General features: G+C 41.0%; 1 protein-coding gene across 1 annotated transcript; it reads left to right on the forward strand.

The window, feature by feature from the left end:
* The first annotated feature begins 886 nt into the window (after positions 1-886).
* LOC145341869 (microtubule-associated protein 1 light chain 3 beta) lies at positions 887-19,047 on the forward strand. The gene is made up of 4 exons (XM_080186875.1): positions 887-1,065; positions 8,171-8,226; positions 10,740-10,846; positions 17,688-19,047. The coding sequence occupies exons 1-4, from the start codon at positions 1,026-1,028 to the stop codon at positions 17,860-17,862; spliced, it is 378 nt and encodes a 125-aa protein (XP_080043001.1). The 5' UTR covers positions 887-1,025; the 3' UTR covers positions 17,863-19,047.
* The last annotated feature ends 1,832 nt before the right edge of the window (positions 19,048-20,879 follow it).

Below are 20,879 nucleotides of genomic sequence, written 5' to 3' on the forward strand. Positions count from 1 at the left end.
CGCATGTATTAGTATACAGTGAAAAGTATTGTTTCTTGTGTGCTATGCAGCCAAAGCATATCATACAGAGGGAAGGTAAGGAGAGAGTGGGAATTGAAGTGTTAATGATAGCTCGGGTGTCGAGAAAGATCAATTTAATGTGCGATAGGTCCAATTCAAAAGTCTGATGGCAGTAGGGAAGAAGCAGTTCTTGAGCCGCTTGACTAACTACAGCCAGTGATCAGCGCTCCAAGGATTTGATTATTGTCACAGTAAAAGTATTGTTTCTGGACGTTGTGGTGTGAAGGGGAGGAGAGTGTTGGAGTACCCAACCGGTCTGACCTGGAGCCCCGGAGCTGGGAGGGGAAGCTGAGTCTGGGTGCGGGTTGATGCTGTGGCCTAGGGGCGGGCGGGCGGGGCTGCGGCCCGGGGGTAGGAGGGAGCCGAGTCTCGGTGGGGGTTGATGCTGCGGCCCGGAACTCCCAGCCAGCCTGACCTGGGGCAGAAGGGCTGAGCTTGGGTGCGGGTTGATACTGTGGCCCAGAGGTCCGGCCCGAAACTGGGAACAAATACGGGTCGATGCCGAGACTCGAGATCGCAGCTTGTTTACTTCTGGATTCCTATATATTCAACCTAACTTGCTGTTAAACCACTAAGCAGCCAATCAGAGCTGCTGCTGGGTTAGTGGCGTCACCTGCATTGTGCGTTTTAACCAATGGGAGGAGTCTCCGGGCAGAATAATCTGCATGTTATTAGATCGGGCAGTGGTGACCAATCAGAGGCTAGAGCACCTTGTCAATTATGATAGTGGGCGCGGAGAGCGTCCTGTGAGTGATTGGCTGATAGGCACGTCAGTCGAAGGCTGAGCCAATGGGAGCGGCTGTATAAGGAGTTTAAGTTTGGGTGCGCTCAGTGAGTGAGTGGGCGGAGCGGCTGGGCCGGGAGCGGAACAGAGCGTAGTGGTTGACTGTGGAACCTGGGCCCGAGCTACAGACCCGCAGCCCGGCCCGCTTTCCTGTCTTCAATCCGGGCAAACACCGCTCACGATGCCGTCCGAGAAATCCTTCAAACAGAGGAGGACTTTTGGTAGGAGCTGCGGGCGGCGCCGGGGTTAGGGCGAAGGCCGCGGAGCTGGAGAGAAGGCCCATCCCCCGCCCGTCGGGCCTTGTACACAACCACCCCTGCGGCCTTTGTCCCTGAAACCGCGGGGCGGGCGGGCGGCTTCCAGCAACATAAACCGTTAGTTTAAACTGGGGGTAGAGGTCAGAGGGGAGGTACGCGGAGGTATGAGCAGGTACAGAGTCGATGGGCCGAATAACCACCACCTGTACTGTAGGGATTCCACGAAGGGGTGGGAAGCTGCTGGATGCAGTGTTCACTGGCGAGTGTAACAGCCGTCGTTGGGAGAGCTGTAAGTGGGTCAAGGATGTAACCGTGTGTCACTGGTTCTTCTCGGTGGTTACATGACTCTCAGATTTTGTTTTGATCTCGTTCGCCTTTTATTCGTAATTCTGCAACTGAAACACTTGATCATGATTGCTCAGCTTCGTTTTTGTTAAATGGAGTCAACAAGAGTATTCTAACCGAGAAGCTGTTTTTGACTTGTTAAGATCATCTCTCTCCAGTGGCTGTACATCTATCTTGAACCGCTACGCAGGTTCTATTTGAAGTCAACGCTTCTTCCCCCCCCCCCCCCCAATAATTGCAGTTGAGTAATAAAATGACGCAGATGTGCTGCCGAGATTGCATTATTATTGCTGTAATACCGCACTCGTGAGCCTACCAAGGCCTGAAGAAGAAGAATAAACCTACATGGCTGGCCATATAGGGAAAATGAGAAGAGATGCCCCCCCCGCTCCGCCCCCGAATGTTTTAGAATAAATGCGACCTGAATTAATGATGAATTGGCTGCATTCCAGTTCTCAGTAAGTCTGAAGGATGTATTGATGTCAGGCAAAATTTCAGCTGCTTGTTTCGTTGCTTCATGACAATAAGGCTAATTCGTTTCTCCACCGCCCCCCCCAAAAAAAAATCATCTTTGTGGCAAGTGCAGACATCATTTAGAATTTCCCCTGAATGTGCAAATGCCTCCCTTTTGTGGGGCCCGTACTGAGATCTTGTTGCGTAAATGCATAGTGCACCACCATTCTTAATTTTATCAAGACAAACAGAGAAGATACGTTCGGCTTTTGTCCCAATTCCAAGGTTTATTACCGGGAAAAATATATAAAAGTCTGAGGACACGTACCAGTTGTCTCAAGACGGACTTCTTCCCTATTGTCATCAGACTTTTGAATGGGCTTACCTCGCACTAATTTGATCTTTACATCTTAGCTATGACTGTAGCACTACAGTCTGCACTCTCTCCTTTCCTTTATGAACGGTACGCCTTGTCTGTATAGCGTGCAAGCAATAATACTTTTCACTGTATACTAATACATATAATAATAAATCAAGCCCAGTTTTCTGCAAGAGTTATTATTGCCATTTTGAGTCTAACTCCAGTTTGAATCATGGTGTATCTTAACACTGTCCTGGCCTGCTTATAATTTTGTAATGAATTAAAAGGAAAGTTTGAGTAATGTTGTATAGGTTAGAGTAAAATGGCTATTGTTGCTTTATCCTGCTCCCACCACCTACAATATCATAGATGTCATTTCTGATTTGTTTCTTTTAAAGTTGACTGCACCTGTGCCTTAATGAGTTGATCTTCAAATTAGTGTCTGTAAATTAGATGGGATAAGGGAAACTGATGTGTATGGATGTACAGAAGATTTTAAAATCAAATCCAAACTTGGCATAACGTCATGGCAAGTCTATAAGCAGGGTTGACTAGGGGCTAAGAAACCTAAGTTACCCAGTTTGTCAATAAATAGGATTGATCACAGGCTAAGTACCTAGCTGTAAGCATCTTATGAAAGGAAAGCATAATTTTCAAATGTTGAGACAACAGGATGATTTACAAATGTAAATGAACAGCTGTAATGGATGTCTCTCACATAGGATTTTGTACTCAAAAGAAATTCAGTTTTAACAAAGCTACTAGTCTTGGGGTTTACTTGATAACATGACATTCCAGATTTGACATCATGAACATTGGCCTAGTCCCTGTGAAGGTTATCGATCTGAGCCAGATTGAATTTTAAAGCAATTGCCAGGAAATATTGGCTTGCTATTATTAAATTTGCTGATACAAAGGTAAAAAAGAAAATTGTGAAGAGGACATACAGAGGCTGCAAAGGGATGAAAGTAGGATAACTGCATGAGCAAAGATCTGACAAATGGAGTACAACATGGAAAAATGTTAAGTTGTCCATTTTGGCAGTACAGTTAAAAGCATATGGCGAGAGAGGATGCAGAGGAATCTCTGTGTTTGTACGGAGTCACTGAGGTTTAATATGCTGGATCAGCAATCATTAAGGAAAGCTAATAGAATGCTATCATTTATTGTGAGGGGAATCTATACAAAAATAGAGAGATATGCTTCAATTATACAGGACATTGATGAGACCATGGTCATTTAAGACAGACATGAGGATAAATTTTTTTCTGAGGGTCATGATTCTTTGGAATGCTTGTCTTGAAGAGTTGTGGAAGCAGAATGTTTGAACATACTTGAGGCAGAGCGAGATAGGTTCCTGATTAATAAGAGGGTGCAAAGTTATCTGGACAGTGAGAATGTGGAGGTTATGATCAGATCAGCTATATTTTTGAATAGTGGTGCAGGCTTAAGTGGCCGCCACCACCTAATTTTGTATGTTCATATCCAACTGTAAAATCACTTGATTAGTCTGAGCAGGAATTAATAGTTCTTAGGAGGCTACTGGATCGTAGGGACTAAATAGTTGGAGTCTTGGAGTTGAGAGTCTCTGACAACTGGTGCAGGAAGGAGTGGATAAGTTTTCTTTTCTGCTGAGAAACATTCTTTACATTGAAAATGAATAATGCATTTTATGGTGATGTATAGGATTAATGGCAAGGTTTCTTTCTTGGAATAGGTTTGAGGGGTGTTTATTGCTTCCGAAGTTTGAAATTATGGGTAGCTTACCAAAATAAGTAGGTTTTGGATGGGTTGAGGTTAAATTGTCACTTGAATGTGGTATTTGGTTAAATTTTAGGGCTTCTTGTACTTGAAGAAAACATTAGGCTAAATAACCCATTTTACATTGTGCATAGGAAATTAGATTTTTGAAGTTATTTCTACATTGCTGATCTTGGTAATTATGTATTTCTTTAATAATTGAATCAAACAGTTATATTTGATTTATTTGATTTTTATGTATTGTCTATATAAAAATAACGTCCCTTTAGTGTGGCAGCTATCTTGGAGTAAATCAGAAGAACAGGATTGGATTTGGACATTTCTAGGCAATAACCCCTGCTGGCAATTCTATGCCAGCTATATCTAATTGCTTCTTTTAGTCGTTCTCCCAGTATGAAGAATAAACCTATATATTATTTTGCATCATTACCCGGTTCTGATGCCAATTTTGTTTCCAGCTCACTGCAGTTTGGTTGTCTTCTAAACATCAAATGCAATCAAGTTAGAGCACGGTAATTATGGGCTCTCTGGTTAATTAACCTTCCAGTTAACTAAGTTTGTTTGAAGGAATTGACAAGGTAGGTAAAGGGAGTGCAGAATGGTTTTAAATGCTGTTCCCTGTGGGCAGTGCTGAGTCCCACTTGTTATGTGTATATACATAATTAGGTTTAAGCACAGTAGAAGATGGTCTCAATTTATTCCAAACTGATGATTTGGCAAGTGCCCAAGTGGACTCAAGACTTCAGAAAGAATGGGAGTGTCAGAAAACTGGCAAGTGCAGTTTAATGTGAATGCAAGTGATATATTTTAGGAGGAAAAACAAAGAATTGCGATATATGTAGTGAAAAACAGAGAAGGATCTGGACAAACAGACCTATGGATGCAAATAATACTTCTCTATCAGATACTTCATAACAAAAAGATGTCAAAGCCAAAATGCACAGCATTGGTTTACTTGGATGCCAGGGGTCAGGACCTGTGGTTAGGAACAAATACTGTGACTCTTTCCATTTGATTAGAGGAAATTTGAGTTTTTATTTAACTAGTTTTCATAGTGAATTAGGAAAGATTACTTCCACTTGGTAAAAGTGTGTGATCCCAATTTAAATTGTAAGAAAATAAGGTAGAATTCTTTTCGTAAGTTTTTGTTGGAGCATACAACGCTGTGCATCAGGATGAGTCTAATTCCAGCTTGAGTTAGGCAAAATACTGGGGATGCTGGAATTTGAAACAAAAATAGAAAAAGCTGGAAAATCTCAGCAGATCTGACATTTGTTGCGTCTCTCGTTGCCCTTGATGTGATGATGAGATGCCTTTTGGACCTGCTGCAGTCTGTGGAATAGGTACACCAGGGATTCCAGATTCATGATCCATCGACAGTGAGAACAGTGAAATAATTCCAAGTCAGAATGGTATGTAGCATGGAGGGAAATGTGTGGGTTGTGGTATTAAAAATAGTAATTGCTGGAAAAATTCAGAAGGTCTGGCGGCATCTGTGGAGAAAGAAACAATAGTTTGATATAACCATTCTTTGGAACCGAAGGAAGATAGCAACGTGATGGGTTTTATGCTGTCGAAAAAGGGCAGTTGGAGCAAAAGAGAAGACGAAGAATAGGTTAGAGGGCAGAGGAACTAAATGCACAGATGTCATGGAACACAAGGCACATAGTAACAGTATTGGTTCAAGTAGCCAAGTATAATAAAATCAAGTAGTTCAACTATAATAGAATAAAGGTTAATATCCTTTGAAAATCTGATAGCAATTCTATCCGAAAGCAAAAACAGAAGAACAAGATGTGGGCTGACACTTGGCAAGGGGTGAGAGAGATGGAGGACAGGTCATGATTTGAAGACGTTGAACTCATAACGTAAGAAATAGGAGCAGGAGTAAGCCATCTAGCCCTTCGAGCCTGCCCCGCCATTCAGTAAGATCATGGCTGATCTGTCGTGGCTCAGTTCCACATTCCTGCCCTCTCCCCATAACCCATAACTCAAATGTTAAATCCAGAAGACTGTAAAATACCTAATCGGGAGATGCAATACTGTTCTTCCAGCTTGGGTTGGACTTCACTGGAGCATTGTAACAGGCCAAGGACTGAAATGCGAGCAATTTGGCATATTGAAACGGCAAGTAACCAGGAGGTGAGGTCAGGCCATGCCTGCTGGCTGAGTGAAGGTGTTTCACTAAAGAGTCGCCCAGTCTGTATTTGATTTCCCATATAAAGCAGAGCTCACACTGAGCAGTGAATACAGTAGACTAAATTGAAAGCACAAATAAATTGTTGCTTGACCCAGGAGTGTTTAGACCCTTGGACAGTGAGATGGGGCAGATGTCACACCTTCAGTGATTGTGTGAAGGCAGGTGTCATGGGAAGCAGATGAGATGTTGGGGATGATAGAGGAGTGGACCAAGCTGTTGTAGAGATCCCTTTGAGATACTGATGGGGGAGGTGAGGAAAAAATGTTTGGTAGCAGAAATGGCAAAGAATAATCCATTGAACACACACTGTTAGAGTGGACAAGAAGAACCCTACTGGTTTTGTGAGGGAGAAGAGGTGAGAGCATTAGTACAGGAAATGAGTCCACCACAGTGGTGTTCTGCCCTCCACGGTGGGGTGAGGGAAATACTTTTTTGAAGAAAAAGGAAGACACTCAGAAGTGCTATTCTAGAGCAGCATCAGAACAGATGTGATAGGTAAACTGGAAAAATGGAAGGGAGCCCTAATGCAGGGTGTGAAGAGGTATAGTGAAGGAAGCTGAGAGTCAGTGGGTTTGTAATGAATACTAGTGGACAGTCAATCCAAGAAATGGGGATACAGAAGTCGGGGGAGGAAAATATCAGGGATGAACCAAGTGAAGCTGGGGGGGAGGGGGAACTATAGTGTTTACGTGCAGCTTCAGCCACCTTCCCAAGTGGAGGCTGTGTGTGTGGGAGGTCCATCTGAAGAAATCTGTGATTTTTGCCAAATAGTATCCTAGATGCTTGGTCATGATACAATAATGATGAAGAGAATGCCTGTTTCTGCTGGTGGGTTTGATGGTAATTCAAGCTTAGTTGAATGGTTTGAAATTTTTGATGTTGCAGCTGCACTCCTCCAGTCTAGTGGAAGAATTCCATCACACTCCTCCTGTGCCATGTCATATTAGGTGGTGGAGAGATTTTATGAAGTTTAATTATGAACCATTCGTCACTGAAGCTCCCTTCATTATTTTCTCACCTACTGAGCAGTTCCTAAGTCCAAGTTTTATTTCCAGTATTCCCTTTGAATTACTCAGCTGTGGCACTGACTTCACGACTGATATTTGCATATGTGTTTATGGATTAAAAATAAATTACTGCAGATGCTGGAGTCTGAAACAAAAACAGAAAATGCTGGAAGATCTCAGCAGGTTCAACAGTATCTGTGGGGAGAGAATAGAGCTAAAATTTCAAGCCTGGATGACTCTTCATCAGAGCTCAGGTTTTTTTGTGTTTTTTGAAGTTTGTTCCGTAGTGAATGGGTGTCATATACCTTTGAAAATGTTTTGAATTTATTGACAAAAGATGCTGATGAAAAGGTGTTTCCTGACTGGATCTGATCTTGTCAAGAGTTGAAGGTTTCAGATTTGGAGCATGGAGGTTCAGAAACATAGATTTACAGCACTGAAGGAGGTTATACAGCCCATCATGTCTTGTTTTATTTTGGGGGACCTTATCTTTGTGTACGTAGAGGGATATTTGTTTGTGCACGGTAGGATTGCTGTATCTTGTTTATTTGAGCCTTTTGTGTATTGAGGGCTCACTTTTTATTATGGGGCTCTTGATTGTTTTTGCATATTTTGAGATCTGTAATTATTTTTCTTTGCTATGGTAGATCTAATATCTTATGGGAGTATTTTCTTTTGGTGTATGGAGGATCTTGTTTTTAGCCACTATTTGTTGTCTATTAGGGAGTTGCATTATTACATGACTATTTCTTGGTCTCTCTGGTTTTGCTAAAACAAAATTGGGTCATGTCAATGAAGAGAAACTTCATGGAGGTCTAGATTGCCAAACTGTTCTAAACCAGAGAATGTCTGGGCATCAGCTTAGTGTATTTTTTTTATTTAGCAGTCCCAGTTCAAGGTTTTTGCAATATGTTTTAAATTCATTGCTATGTTATTTTACAGAGCAGAGAGTGGAGGATGTGCAACTTATTCGAGAACAGCATCCCAACAAGATCCCTGTGAGTATTCTTGGGGGAATTTAAAACTAAAATGGCTTTTGTTCTGAGAATAGTATTTTAAGTTATAAAATAGTGTACTTGAAATGGCAATTGAACATTTGTTTAATGTAGCACATTTATTGGCTCTTTGATATGACATCTTGGGTCAATTTGACCTCGCAAATTCTTCATGCAAGTTTCACTGTGTAAATAGACATCCACAAAAAGTGGACACTTCCTAACAGTTCTGTGTAATTTGCAATATAATAGAAACTGCACTTTAAACCACTGGCTCCCTCACCTTAACAAAGGACAACCTACAATGCACCAAGTTATTTTTTTTTTAATTTCACTTAATTACAAAGTTTACTTACAGTTTGTTCGCTCCCACAATACCACAAATTGACATGTTCAAAAATCTCAATTATACAAATAATGGGCTTATCCTGTGCAGTGAATTCTGTCCCTCTCCTGCAGGGTGAGCCTGTCAAACAGGTACTCTCCCATGCCATTCTCCAGGGCTCCCAGTCTGTTCAGGTTGGTGATATGATCTCCAAGCTGCTTGATCATCTTCACTTGTTCATCCAAGTAGTGAGTCTCCAGGAAGTCGCACAGATGAGGGTCAGTGCTCCTAGAGGAGAGTTTGTGCAGATTCAGCAGACTCTGGTTCACATTCCTCTCCATCTGCAGAGCTCTGTGTTGCCTCCCACCAAGTTATTAAATGAGTAAAAACACCTGACCTGCAGGTCATTGACGTGATAAGTGAGCAGCAACTAAATCGAGATCTCCTTACCCAGCATGCACAAAGAAACTTCTTTAAATAAAACTTGCCAGACAATGTAACAAGGACAGAATAGTTTTTGTCACTATTCCTGGCTATAAATATCTCAATTGGACAACTGTCATCTGGGGAAAGTCACAAATCACGTTGGCTGAAATTGTGGGGTTGAAACTAGGGGGCAGGTGGGTTTAAGCAGGTGGGAAGAGAAGAAATGGAGCAAATGCTTTCCTGTTCCCTGTGCTGCCCCTGCCCCGCCTAGTCCACTGTTACACGAAAATTCTCATGCAACAGTTGCTGGCATAAAGCCACAAATAGAGATTCTGAGCTATACTCAGTCTTTCACTTGTACACTGACAACACTCAGCTCTGCATCACAGCCACCTCACAACAATTCCATTGTTGTGAGGGTGCTTATCCAATGTCCTCCAATTAAATATGGGCAAGACTGAAGTAATGGTTTCCAATCCCTGCTCCAAATTTTAATTACCAGTTCTAGTCTGTCCCTTGGCTACAGTCTGAGATTAATTGTTTGTTCCAAACCTTGGTGTCACATTTGATCTTGAGTTGAGCTTTTTGATCTCCTATTTGTCATTTCTCAATAACATTGACCAGCTTCGCCCCCATCTCATCTGCTGCAGAAATGTTCATCCATGCCTTACTGTGGACTCAAGTAATCCAATACTCCTGGCTGCTCACCCAGATTCTACCTTCACAAACTTGGCCTGTTACCCTTGCCCTAACACTCAGCTAGCTTTGTTCACCGACCTACAAATATGTCTCAGTTTTAATTCTCATCCTTGTTTTCTAATCTTTCTGGATTTACACGTCCTTACTCAGTAATCTCCCTCAACTCCACAATCCTCTGAAATATCTACATTCTAATTCTTGCTGCTTTCCCTACGATAACCAAGTGACTTTGCTTGCACACCCTTTAAAGGGAGCACGGGTTATGTGCATCCTGTTTCCTGCACAATATGCTCCATGTTGCCGTATGGTCACTCCACACAGCTAAAAGGGAAAATTAGTAGTCACTGATGTTAGATAGGAAAACACGGTAGTCAATTTATGCACTGGATTCATGATCAGTCCCTTTTTTGTAATTTTGGTTGAGAAATTGATTTTTGGCAGGAAGACTCTGCTTTGCTTCAAATAGTGCAGTGGAATCTTTAACGTACATCTGAGAAGGCAGATTGGGCATAAAGTCTGTTCTCACTGACAGCAAGTATGACAATTTATTGTTGTGTTTTTGCCATGTTAATGTGTTAGCTTAGATTGCATGCTCAGATGTACAGCCTTCTGGACATAAGTTCAAAAACTCTGTCACAGTCTGTCCTCATTTTGTTTTTCTTTGCTGGTTTTAGTTCTCTTTGTTTTCATATGACAGCTGTTCCCAATTCTGTCATTCGTACATCCTTTCTACATACTTGTCCTAATACCACAGTCTTTGGCCGTGCACCACAAAGACTTCTGTCATTTAATATTTCTTGCCTTCCATCCTATCTCAGATCTTCCCTTTTGTTATTAACCATCCTCCCTCTTTCACTTTGTTATAACCTATTATATATATCATGATGAAAGGCCATCAACCTGAAACATTATCTTTGTCTCCACGGGTGCTGCCAGATCTGCTGAGTATTTCCAGCATTTTCTGTTTTTAACGTAACTTGCATTCATGGTATTCTAGCTGGAGGCTACCACTGAGCCCATGCATTCACCAACTGAACCATGTTATACTTTGCTTTCCACTTCTCAGGTCATAATTGAAAGGTACAAGGGAGAAAAACAATTGCCTGTTTTGGACAAGACCAAATTTCTTGTCCCAGACCATGTAAACATGAGTGAACTGATCAAAATCATAAGGTAAATTTTTAGTTTTAATTCACATTTAAGAAGTGAATTGTTGCTTTGTCTATCAAAAGTGCTGGAATATTTTGTTCTGTGATATGTACAATGCTAACAATTTTTTAATCAACAAAATTTGACAATTTGGACTGTGATAGCTGAGCCACGATAACGCCTCTTTGTAACTGATATTTGAAATCACATTACTTGGATCTGAGCTGTTCATTAAAATGCTCCCAAGGTTTAATCTAAATTTATTTTTATTAGGTTGTCGTAAGGATGAGAATTATTTTTAATTTAAAGGGACAAAATGAGGTATTAAGTTCCTGCTCTTCAAAGACTGAGGAATGACACTCACCTTAGTCATTGTACACTCTTGATTTCTGTTTTTCCTGATCCAAAGCATACTGGATTTGACACAACACTAAGTAGATTGATTTGTCAGTGTTTTTTGATCAACTAAATGTCTTTTGGCTGAAACAGCCCATCAAGCTCAAGCCACCCAAACCAGAAGTTACTGAGAGATGAGACTTAATATATTCATATAGGTGCACATTTAAATGTCAGAAAAATTGGACACATTGGCAAGACTTGAAGCTTGGGAAGACCCAAAGTATATGAAAAGGTCTGACTGAAATTTTCCTAGCTAAAACTAGACTGCTTGCCACATAGCTCTAGTAAGCATCTTGTTGCTTGCCCACTCAATCAGTTAGTAAACACATTGGTTTGCCTTTATAGTAGCAAAAGGCTCCAAAGTGTTTCACAGGAGCATTATCAAACAAAACAAGCATATATTAGAACAGCTTTATTAAAGGGGGGAGAAAGGGATTTTGTGAGACAGTTCCAGAGCTTGGATTGTAGGCAATGATTTAAAGCCTGAGCACCTTGGAGACTAGAATGAAAGGAGCAAGAGACTCTGGAGTTCTCTGGTTGATTTGGGAGAATACTGAGATATTCTATAAATACATGAAGGGGAAGAGGTTGACCAGGAAACAAGTCAGGCTCATTAGGGACCAATCCGTGCGTGAAGCTGCAGGACATTGGAAGGGTGTTAAATGAATACGTCCCATCAGTCTTCACTCAGGTGGAGGCTGTAAGTTCAGAATTCAGGAAAAGGGACTGAGAACCTTAAGCCTTTTGACATAGGAAGTGTGAAGGTTTTGACAGACTTGAAAATGAACAGATCCCCAGGCTGCTGTAAGAGATTAAGTAGGGAATTGCAGGTGCTCTGACGCAAATTTTTAATTCCTCTTTGTCCCTGGGGGAAGTCATGATGTGCAGATGCTGGCGTTGGACTGGGGTAAGCACAGTAAGAAGCCTCTCAACACCAGGTTAAAGTGTAACAGATTTATTTGGTAGCACAAGCTTTTGGAGTGTTGCTCCTTCTTCAGGAGCAACACTCCAAAAGCTTGTGCTACCAAATAAACCTAGTGGACTTTAACTTGGTGTTGAGTCTTCTTACCATGGGGCAAGTGCCAGAGGACTGGAGAATGGCTAATGTGGTCCCACTTTTCAAGAAGGGTTGTAGAAATGAACCTGGGAGTTACTGACTGGTGAATTTCATGTGGTAGGGCAACTATTGGAGAAAATTCTGAAGAAAAGAATTATCTCTGCTTGGAAAGGCATGGGTTAATTAGCGATAGTCAGCATGTCTTTGTCAGATGGAGGACATGCCTAACAAATTTGATGGAATTTTTTGAAAAAATGGTTGTGTGGATGAGGGAAGTGTTGTTGATGTAGCTTGTGGATTTTAGCAAAGGCTTTGACAAGATCCCACATGGGAGACTGAGAAAGTTGAAGCACATGAAATCAGGGTAACTAAGTGAAATGGATAAGAAACGGTCTTAGTAATAGGATGCAACAGTAGTGGTAGATGGCTGTTTGAATGACTGGATGCCAGTATCTGGTGATGTACCACAGGGATCAGTACTAGGATCCTCACTGTTTTTATACGTAAGTGTTACAGATGAAAATGTGAGGCATTGATGAGTAAGTTTGCAGGTGACACCGATTGATAGGATGGCTAATAGTGAAGAAAAAGGTTGTAGGTTACAGGAAGATATAGATGGGCTGATCAGATAGGCAGAGCAGTGGCAGGTGGTATTTAGCCTTAAGTACGAGGTGATACATTTTGGAAAAAGCAACAAGGGAGTAATTTATGAATGGCAGGACATCAGGAAGCTGAGAAGAACAGATGGGGTACTTATTCACAGATCCTTGAAGGCAGCAAGGCAGGTAAATAGAATAGTTATCAGTCTTTGCGTAGCATATAAGAATAAGGATGTTATGCTGGAGCTGTACAGAATGTTAGTTCTGCCACAGTTGGAGTACTGTGTACAGGTCTGATCACATCACTAGGAAGGATAGAAGGGATACAGAGAAGATTCGCCAGGTTTTTGCCTGGGATGGAGCATTTGAGCTATAGGGATATGCTTGGATTGTTTTCTTTGGAGCAGCAAAGGCTGAGAGGGGACTTGAATGGTATGGACAGGGTGAGTAGGAAGCAACTGTTCCCCTTGGTTGAGGGGTCAATCAGAAGAGGGCATAATTTTAGAGTGAGGAGTGGGAGATTCTAAGGAGATTTGAGAAACAAAATTTTCTCAGGTGATGGGAATCTGGAATGCATTTCCTAAGAAGTTAGAGGCCAGAAATCTTACAACCTTTTTAAAAGTATTTGAGCACTTGATGTGTCATAACATTCAAGGATATCGGGCAAGTTTTGAAAGATGAGATTAGTGTGACTTTAATGAAAGTTATTGTCAGTGCAGACTGGGTGGGCCAAAGAGCCTTTTCTGTACCGTGTGACTGACCTTGGAGACCACATTACTGCTGCAGCTACAAGTCTATTATTTGCCTCTAAAATTGGAACGTGGGCTGCTTAATGCCTTTGACAAAGTCCCTCATGGCAGACTGGTGCAGAAGGTGAAGTTGTATGGGATCAGAGGTGAGATGGTAAGGTGGACACAGAATTGGCTCGGTCATAGAAGACGGAGGGTAGCAGTGGAAGAGTGTTTCCCAATGGAGGGCTGTGACAAGTGGATCAGTGCTGGGATCTTTGCTGTTTGTAATATATATAAATAATTTTGGAGGAAAACGTAATTGGATTGATTAGTGAGTTTGTGGATGACACAAATGTTGGTGGATTTGCAGATAGTGATGAGGACCATCAGAGGATACAGCAGGATATAGATCAGTTGGAGACTTGGGTGAAAAGATGGCAGATGGAATTTAATCAGGACAAATGTGAAGTAATGCCTTTTAGAAGGCCTAATACAAATAGGAAATATGTAGTAAATGGCAGAACCCTTACGAGTATTGATAAGCAAAGGGACCTGGGCGTATAGTTACACAGGTCCCGAAGTGGCAATGTAGTTGGAGAAGGTAGTCAAGAAGGCATATGGCATACTTGACTTCATTGGCCGGGGTGTTGAGTTTAAAAATTGGCAAGTCATGTTGTAGCTTTATAGAACCTTAGGCCGCATTGGAATATAGTGTTCAATTCTGATCGCCACACTACCAGACGGATGTAGAGGCTTTGGAGAGGGTGCTGAAAAGATTTACCAGGATGCTGCCTGATGTGGACAGCATAAGCTATGAGGAGAGTTTGGAGAAACTTGATTTGTTCTCACCGGAACATTGGAGGTGTTCCATGGACAGAATGGATAGTCAAAGTTTTTTCCCAGGGTGGAAAGTCAATTACTAGGGAGCACAGGTTTAAGGTGCAGTGTGCGAGGGGCAAGTTTTACAGGAAATGTACAAGGCAGATTTTTTTACAGAGTAATGGGTGCCTGGAACTCGCTGCTGGGGGAGGTAATGGAAGCAGATACGATAATGACTTTTAAGGGGTGTCTTGACAAATACATGAATAGGATGGAATAGAGGAATATGGTCCCCGTAAGGTCGGGGGTTTTAGTTAAGTCGGGTAGCGTGGTCGATGCAGGCTTGGAGGGCCGAAAGGCCTGTTCCTGCGCTGCAATTTTCTTTGTTCATGTTTGTACCGGTGCAAAAAGTGCCTTGCAACTTGTTAGATTTTGTTAAGTCCATATCTGATTTTGTACTTGGTCAGAAATGTGGGTGGGGTAAGAAATTTAAATACAAAATAATTATTTCATGCTATAAGTGCCAAAATATTTTTAATACACGAGCACAGAAGATATTTAAAATAAACTAAAGAAAATGCTTGTAAAATGGTTAAATTAGATGGAGTTTAAATAGTTTACAAGACTAGTCTCAAGATGTACAATAGAAACCTCAGCTATTGGTACTGAAAGCATTGTAAATGGGAGTGAAAGGCTGGTATATGGAGAATCAAGTGACTTTTCTGTTTTAAACCTGCTTGTTTTATTAATAGCACTATAAGTAAATAACTTTTTTTTTAAAAAAGTAGCCTTCAGAAATGCAGGTGCACATCAATTTCACATGTTCCATTTTGTACTTGTTTGTCACTGTGGATGGGCGCAAATGGAGTTGAATTTAAATGGCTTGTTGGTGGGATATTTATCGTGGAAGGTGCTGTATCCAAACAGGTTCCTGGCTACATGAACGAGGGGGAGTTCTGGCTGTCTTTAACAGCCCAAACGGATGAAACCACTAATTCCCAATATGTCCCTGTAAGGCAAGGGGGAAATGGTCGAGCTAGGGAACCATGGTGCACCAAAAAAGTTGATTCGCTGGTTAAAAGGAAAAAGGAGGCTTATAACAGGATGAGACTTGAGGGCTCAGGTAGTGCACTAGAAAGCTTTAGATTGGCTAGGAGGGAGTTAAAGAGTGAATTAAGGGCTAAAAGAAGACATGAGAAGACTTTGGCTGATAGGATTAAGGAGAATCCTAAGGCGTTCTATAGATATGTTAAGAACAGAAGATTGGTTAGGGCAAGATTAGGGCCAGTTAGAGACAGCAGTGGGAGGTTATGTGTGGAACCGGAAGAGATTGGAGAGGCATTGAACCAATATTTCTCTTCGGTATTCACGCAGGGGGATATAAACGTAGCTGTGGAGAACACTGGGTTGCAGGGTTGTAAACTGGACAGTATTGCAGTTGATAGGGAGGATGTGCTAGATATTCTTGAGGGTTTGAAAATAGATAAGTCCCCTGGGCCGGACGGGATTTACCCTAGGATTCCCTGGGAGGCAAGAGAGGCGATTGCAGAGCCTCTGGCTCTGATCTTCAGGTCGTCGTTGGCCACAGGTGTAGTGCCAGAAGATTGGAGGATAGCGAATGTTGTCCCATTGTTTAAGAAGGGGAACAGAGACTTCCCTGGGAATTATAGACCGGTGAGTCTTTCTTCTGTTGTGGGCAAGGTTTTAGAAAAAATTATTAGGGATAGGATTTATAGTTATTTAGTGGGTAATGAATTGATTGGAGATAGTCAGCATGGTTTTGTGGAGGGTAGGTCGTGCCTTACTAACCTTATTGAGTTTTTTGAGAAAGTGACCAGAGGTGGATGGGGGTAAGGCAGTTGACGTATATATGGACTTTAGTAAGGCGTTTGATAAGGTTCACCATGGAAGGCTTCTGCAGAAAATGCAGATGTATGGGATTGAGGGTGATTTAGTTAATTGGATCAGGAATTGGCTAGCGGATAGGAGACAGAGGGTGGTGGTTGATGGTAAGTATTCGTCATGGAGTTCAGTTACTAGCGGTGTGCCTCAGGGATCTGTTTTGGGGCCACTGCTGTTTGTAATTTTTGTAAATGATCTGGATGAGGGTATAGTTGAGTGGATTAGTAAATTTGCTGATGACACCAAAGTCGGAGGTGTGGTAGATAGTGAGGAAGGGTGTCATAGTTTACAGAGAGACTTGGACAAGTTGCAGAGCTGGGCCGAGAGGTGGAGGATGGAGTTTAATGCGGAGAAGTGTGAGGTAATGCACTTTGGCAGAAATAACAGATGTGTAGAGTATAGGGCTAACGGTAGGACTCTGAATAGTGTGGATGAACAGAGGGATCTAGGTGTATGTGTACATAGATCCCTGAAAGTTAGGAATCAAGTAGATAAGGCTGTTCGGAAAGCATACGGTGTCTTGGCGTTTATTGGTAGGGGGATTGAATTTAGGAGCCGCAGCGTCATGTTGCAGCTGTACAAAACTCTGGTGCGGCCGCACTTGGAGTATTGTGTGCAGTTCTGGTCCCCACATTATAGGAAGGATGTGGAGGCTTTGGAGAGGGTGCAGAGGAGGTTTACGTGGACGTTGCCTGGAGGGGAGGTCCTATGAGGAGAGACTGAGGGATTTGGGGTTGTTTTCATTAGAAAGAAGGCAGCTAAGGGGGGACCTTACTGAAACAGGTAAGATGATTAGAGGTTTAGATAGGGTGGACAGTGATAGCCTTTTTCCTCGGATGGAGAAAGCTAGCATGAGGGGGCATGGCTTTAAATTAAGGGGGGGTAGTTATAGGATGGATGTCAGAGGTAGGTTCTTTACCCAGTGGGTGGTGAGGGATTGGAATGCCCTGCCTGCTGCAGTTGTAAATGTGCCTAGTTTGGGGGCGTTTAAGAGATCCGTGAATAGGCTTATGGATGGAAAGGGATTGGTTTAGGTTAGAAGGTCATTGCTTTTTAATTGGTCGGCGCAACATCGTGGGCCGAAGGGCCTGTTCTGCGCTGTTATGTTCTATGTTCCACAACCTCTGATTTATGATTTGGTACAATACCAGACGGTGGATTCTCATTTGTTTCATAACTTGAAATTACTGTTGGAATTTGTTTTAATTATCGAGACTTGGTTCATGGCATTTATAAGATGTATTTAAATGATTTTGCTAATTCTGACAAGTGCTAATATTACATTCTAATATCTTTTGAAAGAGGAGAAATTATCAAATGAATGAACTAATATCTGCTTTTTGGTACATGCTTTGTAGGAGACGTCTGCAACTAAATTCAAATCAGGCTTTTTTCCTTTTGGTGAATGGGCACAGCATGGTTAGCGTTTCGACACCCATATCTGAGGTTTATGAACGTGAGAAGGATGAAGATGGTTTTCTCTACATGGTCTATGCATCCCAGGAAACCTTTGGAATGGACACGGCACTGTAACCACAATCCTGTTTTGGAATAGCTCCCTCCATGTTCCTGTAGTGCCCCTATCTTAGTGCGTTGCACGACAAAAAGTGATTTCCCCAGCTCAGCCAGGAATTAGAAGAGGTGATGCGTAAAATTATTTGGATCTAAAAGTTGGTAGTGTAACTGCAGTCCTTTCGCTTGTTAGGTTCTGAAAAATTGGATATGATATTCTTGTAAATGCTATCGGAAGCAATCTTAAGCCAAATCCTAATTGTGTTCAGAGATCATCAGGTATCTTGCATTGACTACAAACCCTCAAGTCAATTTAAGAAACTTTTTTAAAAGTAACATTGACTAAGCAGACAACGTTGCTTTGAGTGAGATTATCAAGAAGTACGTTTTAAAAATACTTTAAACCCTAAAATTCCCATTTTAAAGTGCCATCATTGGAGAGCTATTAAATGGCTAATTTTCATAAAATGTCTGTTTCTAACCTTTATCAAACACTGCTATATGATCACCTCATTGAAACTTGGGCATGAAATTTAAATGGGTCTGAAAATACTGCAAGCAGTAATATGGATTCAGCAATGAGATGAGCCAGGAGAGCCATCCTTTGTGAATGAGCTACTAAGTGGAGAATTAATTAGCAGGTTCTGAAATGGAAAAGGCTGATCACTCTCTCTTTCAGTATTTTAATTTGTGTTCAGAAAATACAATACAAACAATCTGTCAACATGTTTCTTCATTCCATGTCCCCAATTCAGGGTATTTTTTTTAAAAACGCTTTTTCTCGTAAGCAGCTGTTTGGTTGCTTTCAGATTGGGGGGTTTCCACTGGGCTGTTTCACAAATGTATCTAATCTCTAGCTATCCCTGCTGTTGCTCAAATTTATTAATTGTTGAGAACTTACAGGCTACATGAAAAAATCAACCCACATTCAAAATATATCTAGAACATGTCTCTTGTGAAGCTAGGCTAGAAAAGCATCAGAAAAAAGATTTCAAGTAACAGTTCCAAAAATCCATCGTATACATACTTAGTCTGCGGAAATATACATACAAATCATAAAATGCTTTCCCATTTTGTGTAAAACCTTCATATCCTCACTTGAATCTTCGAATCACTTGGAGTGAAATTAATCCTACATTTTATTGTTCATGTGTACTCATTCTCAAGCTACTGTTGATATTATTGCAAATAAATTGGTTAACCCTTTTTCTGCTGTATGCCAATATTTCTAATGGACCATGAATTTGGAATCAGCCCTTTTTGAAGTGCTAGGTATCTGGAATAGTTAGGCATGCAGATTGTAAATTCAACTATCAGTCATAACATTTCATGTCTTATCCATCCATTTAAAGACTTTATTCTGTTTCATTTGCTGACATCAAGTACCTTTAACTATTTGCTATAAAACGTATTTAAACAAAACTTGTTCTGAAGTTCTTGGAATGCCAATGGGGCAGGACATTTTAAGAATATGAAGCTGACTGAATAATTAAGCTTATACTATGACTTGTTATGCACATCGTTTGTTCATGTGTTAATTGTGGAGGCAGTTTCATCTCTGATGCTCTGCTTTTGCTGCATACGTTAAATACCAAAAGGGGTAATAATTACAGATAATGCTTGATGGCATCCTCAGATTACTATACTGTAAAGCGTTATAGGCACTGAGCCAGTAGAAGGGTTAATAACATTAAAGTTTGATGTTATTGCCTGGAACTGTTGTACTTTTTTAGTTGTAAAATTAGCTATTGCTGGCACTGTCAACATCTGGTGGGGCATCAGCTGCATTCTGGAATTCTTGATGTAATACAGCAGGTTTATTTAACTAATTCTAATAGGTTTGATAAACATGCAGTATTTTACATCAGAACATGTGCAACTGTTAGGACAGATTTTGGAATGTGGATCACTAAAACAGAAGCCATGTATTGAAGAGAATTATTGAGGGCCAATGAAACTAGGAAATTGGTGGCAGACATTTCCATTGTCACCAGTATTTCACTTGGTATCTCCACTAGACACTTGGTCTGATTGTAACAAAGTCACAGAAACCAGAATGCAACAAAAGTCCAAAAATGTTCAACAGTGCCTTTAAGTTTTTAATTGTCATTTTAATTTTTTTACTTTCGCATTAATTCTGGAAATACTTCAGTGTCATTCAAGATCTTCACTAATGTATATTCTCAAGCACATAAAACAGATTTGTGTGTTTTGTAATTTAGAACTTTTTTTTAAATTGTATTATTTGAATCTGCTGTTGACGAACCTGAACTGACAACTTGTAAATATATTGTATATGATACTGTTTTGAGATGTGTGCCTGTATGGAAAGATGCGTTTGCCCTTTTCAAAATAAATAAGAAAGGTATCAAATCTTTACTTTTTCAGCAGTACACAAAAACTGTATAGAGTAAAATCTGTTCATCTTTAATTATCTACAAATAGACGAGTAATTATAATTTCATAGTTTGAGGGGGAGTAATTTGGGTCTGAAACTAGTTTCTGGGGACAGTTTGCTAAAATGGAATAAGGAAAAATGGTGAAAATTAGAGAAGTAGTGATGCATTAAGATATTTCATGACTTTCAACAAAGATATATTCCATTGAAGAATTCTACAAAAAGGATCCATCATCTGAGGCTAGCTAAAGGGAGAACTTAGAATTTGAAAGAAAACTAGCAATTACTGTAAAAGCTTCTACAAATATATGAAGCATCCTGGGGGTTAGCATTGACCAGAAACTGAACTGGATCAGCAGCTGTGTGTACCATCTGCAAGAATTCACCAAGGCTCCTTACTCAGCACCTTCAAATCCACAACCACTACCATCTTGGAGGATAACAGCAGACATGGGAAGGCACCACCTGGAAATTGCTGTCTAAGCCAGTTGCCGTCCTCGCTTGGAAAATATATCAGTGTTCCTTCATCAGCATTGGGTTAATATCCTTTAACTCCTTTGCTAACAGCACAGTGCTTATACCTACACCAAAGGGACTACAGTGGTTCAAGAAGACAGTTCACCACACTACCTTGGGCAAT

The sequence above is a fragment of the Carcharhinus amblyrhynchos genome, chromosome 4 (assembly GCF_965287045.1).
Source record: "Carcharhinus amblyrhynchos chromosome 4, sCarAmb.v2.hapA, whole genome shotgun sequence".
Lineage (NCBI taxonomy): Eukaryota > Metazoa > Chordata > Chondrichthyes > Carcharhiniformes > Carcharhinidae > Carcharhinus > Carcharhinus amblyrhynchos.

Coding starts and splice junctions, on each gene's coding strand:
- LOC145341869 (XM_080186875.1), top strand. CDS start 1,026: ATGCCGTCCGAGAAATCCTTCAAACAGAGGAGGACTTTTG. Junction 1,066..8,170: donor CAAACAGAGGAGGACTTTTG/GTAGGAGCTGCG, acceptor GTTATTTTACAG/AGCAGAGAGTGGAGGATGTG. Junction 10,847..17,687: donor GAACTGATCAAAATCATAAG/GTAAATTTTTAG, acceptor CATGCTTTGTAG/GAGACGTCTGCAACTAAATT.